Here is a 10,312-nt window from a genome sequence, read left to right as displayed (position 1 = left end):
AATTATTCATAATTTCAAGTCAGAAAGTATCCTCTCATATTAGAGAGAGATAGAGATCAGAGAGATGAGAACAAAGAGAGGTCAGAGAACGAGAGATTTCTGAAGCGGTTCATTCAAGAGAGATTGAAAGAGGAGAATATTGGTTTGAAGAAAAGAAGATTATTAATCTTGTGAAGCAATTTAGTTTGGGGTTATCTTCTTCAACCTTTAGTAATCTAGGATTTGTTCAAATCCTAAGGAGTAAGAGATTTATATTTCTTTGTTTCTTTGTTTCTTTGTTCAGCTTATCCAGTATCCACTATATTTTTTGTGAAGAGTTGTTATCCAAGAGTGTTTCCACACATCTTGAAGAATTGGTTAATCCTCTATTTGTTTAGAAAAGAATTATTATCCAAGAGTGTTTCTACACATCTTGAACAATTGATTTATCCACCATACGTTTGGTGAAGAATTGTGTAACCCATTATTATCATTATAGTGGAAGATTTCTGGACTAGGTCCTGTGGTTTTTTACCTTCTATCTTGGAGGGTTTTTTGCCACGTTAAATTATCTTGGTGTCCCCTCTTTTACATTCACACCGTTTATCTTCATATTCCTGAAAAAGTTAATTAGGTTATTTTTCCTAACAGAACAAGATCTTGAACTTTGGAACTTTGAATTGGAATGGTTCAATTCTTTGTTTTGGAAGATAAGATGTCATGAAATCTGATCACAATTTACTTTTTCAAACAGATTAGATACCCGTCTTGCCGATTCAATAAAAATACATAAATTAAAAGATGTTGATGCGAAAGGGTTTTATGACTTGAAACAAGGATTTCTGCTCCCGAATTTGCATATGAATTAAATAATTGGGCCGGGCTTGGTTGTCTCTTGTCACGACTAAGGTTTGGCTCGAATGAAGGTATATATATTACTTCCTTTTCTTCCTCTGATATTGAAAGAGTGTCTATCTTTGGATAACAATTTTTTTATTTAATTCTTAATCTACATAAGATAAATATTCATAAAAAATATATAACTGACTTTTCAATTGAGTCCAATCATCTATGAATTTTTTCTCTAGATCAACGAGTCTCCATTGCATCTCGTTGAATTTTTCATAGACTCTATTAGACATATGTTGTTCAACAACAAAAACCTTATCGTCTGCATGAACATTTAGATTTCTGAACAAAATTTTCATGTGTTGAATCCAGAAATCTATGTGACATTGATTGTCGAAGACTGGAATTTTAGAAACTTTGTTAATTTTTCCCTCGTCTTCTCGATCAACAAAGAATTGGTGTGCATCTCGTATAGGATCACAACATAAATGTGGAAAAAGTTTTCAAGATTTAAGATGGCATGTATCCATAAAAAAATTTATCTTTTGTTCCCAGATTCTTCAAGTTCCGAATACTAGCTGATCTAGATTGTTGCGAAAGCGATAAAGTAATGGAATCCACCATTAAAACTACGATAAACTAACTAAATAAGCTAATAAAATAACGATAAAAACTATAAACTTGACTAATAATAAACTTGATTGATAACAAACTTGATTGATAATAAACTTGATTGATAATATTTGAAGTTGTACATAACAAGGACATACTAGACTCCCTTTATAGAATTTTTAGAGACTTCTAGATAAACACAAACTAGAAAGAAAATATTTACCAAGTTTTAGTTTTCTTGATTGCTACCAATTTTAATATAAAAATAAATAAAATACTTAAACTTGAGAACTCTTAAACAAATAAAATACCTAAACCTAAACGAGTAAAATACCTAAACTGTTGTGAGAGGAAGCGGTTTTAGACATTTTCTTAAAACTTCAAGGCTTTAGTCACAATTTTACTTTGATCGCAGCTTTGGATGTCTAAAAAAGTATCTGGAGAATCAAGACTTTGGTCAATTAGCAGGATTGACCTAGGGGTCAACCTTGTTTGAATCCAAAACTTCACATGTTTTTTTTCGTCCTATAATCTTCATCTTCTTGCCTTACCTCCGACAACCACCACTGGCTCCACAACCATTCTGACTACTAACACCACCACTTCTGACCACTACCACTAGCACCACAACCACCAACTTTCGACCACTACAACTACTTCTCTTTTCCTTTCATTTCTCTCTCTCTCTTCCCGTCCTTCTCTATCTGCCTTCCACACTTTCTCAGTTTCGACGAAATAGAGCCTTTACTGAAACCGATTCTGTTTGGAGAATTCCCACAAACCAGGGCGTAACTTTGTTTGAATGATTTCCTATAGTCCAGGGTAGGGGTGGGAATCGGGCGCCCATGGACACCCATGGGTAGCTTAGGCTCGGGCTCGGGCGGGTCGGGTAGATTAGGTCTTTGGTCATTAGGGCAGCCGGGTTAATTGGGCGGGTAATTTTCTCGGGCAAGCCGGGTTTGGGCTAATCGGGTGTCGGGTAGTGCCATTACACATTAACGAAAATTTTAATTTTAATATTAATGAAATGATATCTAATGTAACTTAATAGTCAACAAGTGACTTAGTACTTACAACCTCTCAAAACTTTATAAGAGTTTGCAACACCATTCTCACTTGTAAATGAACAATGTGGGATTATAGGAAGTTTAAGTTATTTTTAAGTTTTTGTAAATATATAGTGCCACATTGAAGAGAATGAGTAAAACTTCCATTAGGTTGACATTATAAGTAAATAACTCCCATTGCCATCAAACCAAGCTTCTACTTAATAAAAGTGTTTCCTACTCGGACCCATTTTTAATGGGCTCGGAAATTTAGTCTTTCAAGACTAGATAATGGGCTATTTAATGGCTAATGTTTATAAATATAAGTTGCGGGCGCCCAATGATGAACTTGGCGGGCTCGGGCATGGGCGGGATGGTGGGTCAGCTTTTCCACCTGAGCATTCGGGGGAAAATCCCATCCCTAGTCCTGGGTAATTCAATCTAATTTAGAGAGAGATAAGAGAGGAGAGGAAAAAAGAGATAGATAGAGGAGAGAGGTGATCGGAGAAGGACTGAATGAGAGCTAAATGGTGGTAGTGGTGGCCGGAGTTGCCAGTGGTGGTCAGAGTTAGTAGTGGTGGTGGTTTGAGGTGCGGGGTGGTGGTCGAAACAGGAGATGAAGATTAGGTGGTAAAATGCAAACAAGTCTATTTTTAGACTCAAAATAAAGGTGCTTCCTACAAAGTAAGGTAAAGTGCAAACAAGTCTATTTTTAGACTCAAAATAAAGGTGCTTCCTACAAAGTAAGGTAAAGTGCAAACAAGTCCATGCCCATTTCCACATAGACTTTTGATCTAATAATAGTCTTTCTTCGAAAATAGTTGAAATAAATAATTAGATTAAAAATAGGTTAAATTTGGAGTTATAATTGCTACAAAACTATAAAAAAAGAAATATGAATACCCAAAAACAACGGTTATTCTCTTCATAAAAGTTGTTTTAAATACTTCTCTACACTATAGCCAAATAAATTTCATTGCTTACCCTATCTGAATCAATATAGATTGTCACTTCACTTGTAAGAAGAAAATTGTGTTCAAAAACTCAAAATACATATATAAACCATGATTATTTCCTTGACACAGAAAATAACGAAGGAACTATATGGATGTCCTATAACTAGTGAATCTAAAGACTGGAAAATTAACCTTGTCTTTTCGAGCTTCTCAGCCACCAGCTTCAGGAGAGTTCGCTTGATTACGGAGCTCCTCATCTGCATTCCTCAAGAATTGATCCCAACCACTTCCGACGCTTGTATCTAAGTAATCATATGGAACTGCTGTTTTCATACCTGGTCTAACTCCAAGACGAGTCTCTATAATTCTGAAGTCAACGCATTCTTCTTTTTCTTTAAGACCTGTTTCCAACTCCTCCCAAGTGAATAAAAGTGGTAACGTAAATGCACCCCAAGGATTAAAATCGAGGAGCTTAACTCGCCCGTCTTTCGTAACGTAAACATCAAATGTGTAGTTCTCTGACTCAAATCTCTTGTGTACATTCTCCAAAAAGAAATCCCTGATCGAGATTTCAAGATCGTCTTTTCTTTCAAGAAGAACAGGGTAGAAACCCGTAACTTCTCGTTGAGAAATTCCAATAAGAACCTTGTTTCGAACAAAGCAACGGAATTCTAGTTCTGGGTGGAGAGACGGATACCATTTTCGAAGAGCAAGGTAGAAAGTAGAAGGTCTTGAGACTGTTTTATCAATACATGAATCAAAAGCATGGCAGAGATCATGAACTAAAGTTTCGGAAGATCGTAAGAGAAGAGCAACCTCACTGAACGAGGTGCATTTTAATGTCCCAGTTGTGCTTATCCAAGCAGAGTCTTTAGGAGCACTCCAGTTTAGCTTAGGGAAGACAGACCCACCAAGGTTCTCGATTGATGTTTTAACAACCAGTTCGAGTTCTGGGAAACAAGGTGGTGGAGGAGCTTGCTCAGATTCATCCTCAGAATCTTCTTGAACTTGGAAATCTTCTTCTTCTTCAGCATTGTGGATTCTACGAGGTAAGGCATCTTCACCTGAGATGGATTCTGGAAGTAGGAACGGTCCTGAATCGTCTAAAAGGTATTGAACAAATGGTTCAGGAAGCTCATGAATTTGGGTTTTGAGGGAAACTGATCTGAATTTTGGGTACCATTCTTGAATTTGGCACCTTTTAACTTCTTCTTCCTTCATCGTAATCAAAATAGTTTGATCCCGTACCCACTTAACTTCTTTACTCCGGGCACTTCTTCGTTACCTAACAAACATGTTAATCACTTAATTTAACTTCAAGTACAGAGGGCTAATAGTTGGGCAAAAGATATGCAACAATACAAATGCAAGTAATGCAATTAAAACGATAAACAATTGATGATGACACTACACTGACGAACCTTTATACATGGCAGAGAAATCCTATGGTATACCAAGAACTCCAAATATGCTTATGAGCATCTAGTACCCATAGACGTATACCCTAACTTTGAGGCAACTGGGTTGCTGTCGAAATTCAAGAACGATGAAAGAACGAAGAAAAGCATTCTAAAGAAAACTCAACTTGGTTCTATTTAAAGGTTTCTCTATTGAACAGATGAAAAGGATCAAGTCACAAAGAGATGGTTCTACAATCTACTAGAACTCTTTTAACTAAAACAAAGTAATAGAAGAGATCGAGACTAAGAAAAAAACACGCATTTTTCGAAAATTTAGAACTGTCACACAGTTCCAAAGACTAGACTCACTAGAATAAGCTAATAATCCTGCAAGTTGTAATTAAATTTCTTCATCATATGAATCATTACAAACATATAAAAATATGAATTGGACATAAACAAAGCAAATAGGAAAGCATATCTCCCAGTTCTTTTTTTGCAAATTAAAACAAACTTTGTTTCTCCCAGTTTTTACATAAATAAAAAAAACTCTTTCAGGCATTTTATCAAACACATTATGTGCAAGTTTTATTTCATTCTTCTATACCAACGAACCTTTGACATCCAGTTGTTGTCAGATTTCATCACAAATAAAAACCTAATATCTAGCTGTCCCATTTCATAACTAAAAAAACAAACATTGAAAAGAATGAGAAAAATACGTTGCTATACCTTGAAAACCCAATAGTTAGGTTATGATAAAAAGATGTGAGCTTCGTATTACGTTGAGAATACCAATGGTTGAAGAAGCTCGAGGTGCTTGCGAAATTATAGAACCCGAACAATCGAGGAGTGAAAGTGGTGGTGAGTTAGAGAGAGAGAGAGGATGGACTGGGTACTTGAAACGAGGGATGGACGGTCTATTTCATGAATTAGGTTTTGACAACTCCTGTCCTATGATCGTCGCGGCTTTACTTCTTTTTGTTAAGACTTAAGAGTCGCGGCTTTACTTTGTATTACCTACAAATATTTCTAACGTGTTATAGGATGGTGCGGACCAGCCACCTGGACTACTAGTGATACTGGCTGCTTTGACACACCTAGACCTCACAGTTTTAAAAGGCCTCAGTAGGAAAGGCTGCTTAACCTCTTAAGAGGAACACCACACTACGTCTCACCATCAATGTGGGATTGCTTTACAAGACACCCTCCCAAATCCACATCACAGTAGAGCGAATCGTGCTGATAACGTGTTATAGGATGATGCGGATCAGCCTTCTGGACTGCTAGTGATACTGTCTGCTTTGGCACACCTGGACCTCACGGTTTTAAAAGGCCTCAGTAGGGGAGAGTGCTTAACCTCTTAAGAGGAGCACCACACTCCTTCTCACCACAAATGTGGAATTGCTTTACAACATAGCATTCATAATTTAAAAACCCAAAAAAGATAATAGGGAACGAGGTCAAATTTGGAATAATATTTAGAAAAACAAATATTTTGGTTAAATTATATTTCGGTTTGTCTTGTAAAGAAATAAATGGTTTCTATATTTTTTGTTGTGCTTTTGTAGCGCTCCAAATCTAGATTTTCACGTCGCCTGCCATGAAAACCTAAACTTAAAGTATTTTTCCGCAGAACAGTGAACATAGACGATATACTCATCAGAGAGGCAAATACCATTTAACATGAAGCTCAAAAGTAGCAATAAATCAACTAACGAAACTTTACCACGTTTTCAAAACTCAAATGATGTCTCTAAATCATCGACACATATGTTATACAAGATCAAATAAGAGCAAAAACAAACGCTTAGGAGATATAACTCCAAATAACTACCTAAAGAAAGAAAACTGCTAAGAAAACTCCTCAGGGGCTAACCACGACTCAAGCAGGTGGCACTTCGTGATTTCCTTGCCCTGGAAAATAATTGGTTAGGTCAGATCCCAACAAATAGATTTCCAAATCCCTAAAACCTCAATAGACATTTTCAAGATCTATCAACACAAAAGACATCTCCATAACTTAAATAAAAGTGTTTAAGTAAGCATTGGTCGGGACAACTTAAATAAAGGAAAAACACACTTAGAGCAAACAACTAAAAGTAATATGACAAGTTGGTATCCACCGGGAAATCAGATTCTTCATCTGAACCTTCCTTATAACTCTCGTTGTATGAGAGTGTGGTCCACAAGGTTACCCTTGTGTTAGCGCCAGCCCCATACGCTCCATACCTAGGTCATACCTCCGTACGCCTATACCATGCAAACCCGTCGGTCATCGCATCAAACAATCAGTAGAGAGTCGGACCAACCACCAATCTCTTACAACTTTGAACCAACTCTATCACATCACCCACACATGATAACATCACACCACAATATACATGTATTAAAATTCATGTTCATCAATCCGAAAGACTCCTGAATCTTCTTTATTCCTTCATTCAAACACAGAACAAGGGTTTTCAACCTTCTTCCTCTATAATATATATTTCAAAATTTTCATGAATTCGCACAAAAAACAGTAATAATAAAATAAATTAAAGATTAATGTGTAACATTTTCTCTTAAGAATTCATCCAAACACATTACATATGGCCACAGCCTACCCTTTGTTCAAACATGATATATGCCTTTGAGAACTACACGAAAGCGCCTATAGGCGCCTCTCTTTTTTCACTGAGGTCCGCTCTCTCCCTTCACTCGCACGGACTAGTCAAGTCCGAGAGCACTCGGACAAGGCCTAATTTGTACTAGGCTTGAACAGCACGAACTCAAGTCAGCCTGAAGTCTATAAAAAGTGCCAAGAGTGAAAGAGGGCCTGAGTAGAAAGGAGGAGCGCCTTTAAAGGCACCCAAGTTACATATATAAATCGAGTCAAAATTTCAAATTCAAAGTTGGGTAGGACACCATGATCGGCACTTAGCCAAAAGTTTCTACCTAACATTAGTGTGGACACAACCAACCAAGGTTGAACTTATACTTAGTTATAGAACAATCATCACTTTCATTTGCCTAAAAATTGTACTTCTTTGGCGTTTCACAAAGTTAAGGTAAAAATTTCTAATTCAAAAAAAAAAAATTCAAAAAAATTAAAATTCACATAATGAAAAGATTAAAATGAATCGCACCAATTATGCTCTTACAGACTAGATAAGAAAAAAATTGACAAAAAATGAAATTAATTGAAGTCAAATATCATGAGCAATAACAATGTAATCTCCTTCTCATGATCCAATTACCATTTTTACATAATTCAAGTATTTGTCGTTTGAGTTAAGCAAAAACGAAGACGTATAATCAAAAAACTAAATAAACGTCATATAAGTAGTTCGAAATTGAGTAAAAAGCCCAACCCAACCCGTGGAAATGTTGAAAAGATTACCTAAGGAATATGATACAGTTTAGATGGTTTAAGGTTACTAGTAAAATTGAAATAACTCAAAGTTTTAATCCATTTTTCATCGTTCTTTAGTAGATGAACGGCAATGGTGTCTGGCACGAGCTCGTGGGTACATGGAGATGGCGGTGTTGGATAATTATACATAGACCATTTCGCATTATACCGATTTTTTCCTTTATTACCCGCTTTCATCCAATCACCGAACACTTTGTCTTCGGGTCCTTGTAAATGATTTTTTGGTAAGTCCGAACTCCGAATCCATTCTACTATATCCCAAGAAACCATATAACCCATACCTGACATATAATGTTTAAATGGATCCATACTTGAACATGGAATTACATATCCATAATACAAATCTTCTCTAGGCAACGGCTTTACTGATTCTACTAGTTTATCTAATCGAAAAAATGTATCGTCGTCTGCTTTCATCACATAATCATATGGTGGGTATTTACTCTCTTCTTCCTCGTCTTCTGTATTATTGAACATATCGGGTAAGCTCGAGAAAAATGTAAATGTCTTACCTCGGTTCATATTTTCTTCACAATCGAGAATTATAATATCGTCGTATCGCATAATTTCAAGTGCTATAAGAACTCTTTGATCATCATTTGTTAGGTTGCAAAAGACGAATTTCACATCTATCTTTGAGCCTTTAGGTGATTGGGTACCATAAACAAGACGAAGGAGATGGCGACGATAGTAACTATTCGGTAGTGTTGTTATTCCTATGAGGATTCGAAGATCGGGGGATGTTAAAGTGGAATTTTCAAAAGGAACTTGGTGAAAAGGAAAGTTGACAGCCGTTCGACCTAATTTACTTAGGCTCTCGAATTGGATTTCACTTATTGAGAACCAAATGTAGATGAAGAAAACTACAAAGAAAAATGACGAAAGCGTGTATGAGATTTTCGCAATAGATGATCGACGTTCTGACCGGATTGTTGTCATTGAGAAACTCTTCATAATCTTGGTAAGGAAATGAGAGAGAGAGAGAGAGAGGGGTAGGGGGTATTTAAGACTGAATTTGCTTGCATAGGTGAAGTTTATAAAGAGAACTAGAACATTTGTGGAAGTTGAAGTTTAGATGCAAAGTTGTGGTTGCCTATTTCTTACTCGTTATTAACAAGTCTTCTCTTTGGACTACTTTTTCTTGTGCAAGAAGGTAGGTGAAGTAGAAGAGTATATAAACCAAAGCTCATGTTGATTGGACTAATATACCCCTTATATTTACTCAAAAATGTTATTTATATTGGTAATCTTTTGAATCGCCTCATATGAAAAGTAAAATTACGCATGAGTTGGAATATATTGTTCGGACAATCTCTGTCTACCCTGTGTCATCTTCGACTTCAAATCTGACTATGGAGAACGTTTTAGTAATAGCATGGCCTTGGGCCATATCCGTCTACCTTCTTCTTAGATCGCTCTAAGATTTGGGTTATATGGATACAAGTGATGTTTATATTATATTGACGGGTGCAATTCAAAAACTCATTACAGTCTAGCAAACATTTCTATTTGAGTTTTGCTCCCTATTTGTTCCAACTATTTACATTTTTTATGTGGCAAGAACTATGTGCTTTCTTGTCAATTGTCATTGTAGATGTTTAGTCCATTCTTTTTTATTTTGAAAAGAAATAAAATTAGTCAAATATTTGGCTGGCGGGGCATGTGCAACTTGTAGAGTGGAAGTGAACCTAATAGCTCCACTTTACTTGTTCTCAAATTGGATTTTAAGTCAACTTTATGTAAATTAGGTATTTTTGTATGAACACTTCTCAGCTGACTTTATGTACATACTACTCAAATAAAAACGCCATTCACATTAAAGAAAAATTTTGAGAAAGATTATTTAAATGTATGGACGTCTTAAAACTTATTTTCTTTATTCAATATGGCATAAATTTTTTAAAGTCCCTGCTACATAAACACCCAAAAATACCGCTTAAGTTACGTAATGTTTCTCTCTATAAATTGTAGATCAATTATTTGACCTTCTCTGTTATTTAAAAAGTTTTTGTCACTTAAGAACTTCAGATATTTTCAACGAGCTAATTTTTT

The 10,312-nt window shown here is 35.9% G+C and overlaps 2 protein-coding genes across 3 annotated transcripts; both read right to left on the bottom strand.

The window, feature by feature from the left end:
* Positions 1 to 3,445: 3,445 nt before the first annotated feature.
* Positions 3,446 to 5,969, bottom strand: EDA35 (temperature sensing protein-like protein). 2 transcript variants are annotated; one of them, XM_086664468.1, is made up of 2 exons: positions 5,575 to 5,969; positions 3,446 to 4,727 (listed from the first exon to the last, which is right to left on the bottom strand). In XM_086664468.1, the coding sequence occupies exon 2, from the start codon at positions 4,661 to 4,663 to the stop codon at positions 3,653 to 3,655; it is 1,011 nt and encodes a 336-aa protein (XP_086520594.1). In that variant the 5' UTR covers positions 4,664 to 4,727; positions 5,575 to 5,969; the 3' UTR covers positions 3,446 to 3,652. The 2 variants fall into 2 exon arrangements, with proteins under 2 accessions (XP_086520594.1, XP_086520595.1); XM_086664469.1 differs by having other exon boundaries at positions 3,446 to 5,091; positions 5,357 to 5,800.
* A 2,026-nt stretch (positions 5,970 to 7,995) lies between these two features.
* Positions 7,996 to 9,401, bottom strand: LOC147556478 (Galactosyltransferase family protein). Its single transcript, XM_086662950.1, has one exon. It carries the CDS (start codon positions 9,212 to 9,214, stop codon positions 8,228 to 8,230), a length of 987 nt encoding a protein of 328 aa, XP_086519076.1. The 5' UTR covers positions 9,215 to 9,401; the 3' UTR covers positions 7,996 to 8,227.
* Between the last annotated feature and the right edge of the window lie 911 nt (positions 9,402 to 10,312).

The sequence above is a fragment of the Eschscholzia californica genome, unplaced genomic scaffold (assembly GCF_041429995.1).
Source record: "Eschscholzia californica isolate CP2 unplaced genomic scaffold, dmEscCali1.0.p SCAF_2, whole genome shotgun sequence".
NCBI lineage: Eukaryota > Viridiplantae > Streptophyta > Magnoliopsida > Ranunculales > Papaveraceae > Eschscholzia > Eschscholzia californica.
Note: the sequence above shows the minus strand (reverse complement) of the source record. Positions and strands in the feature narration are given on the sequence as shown.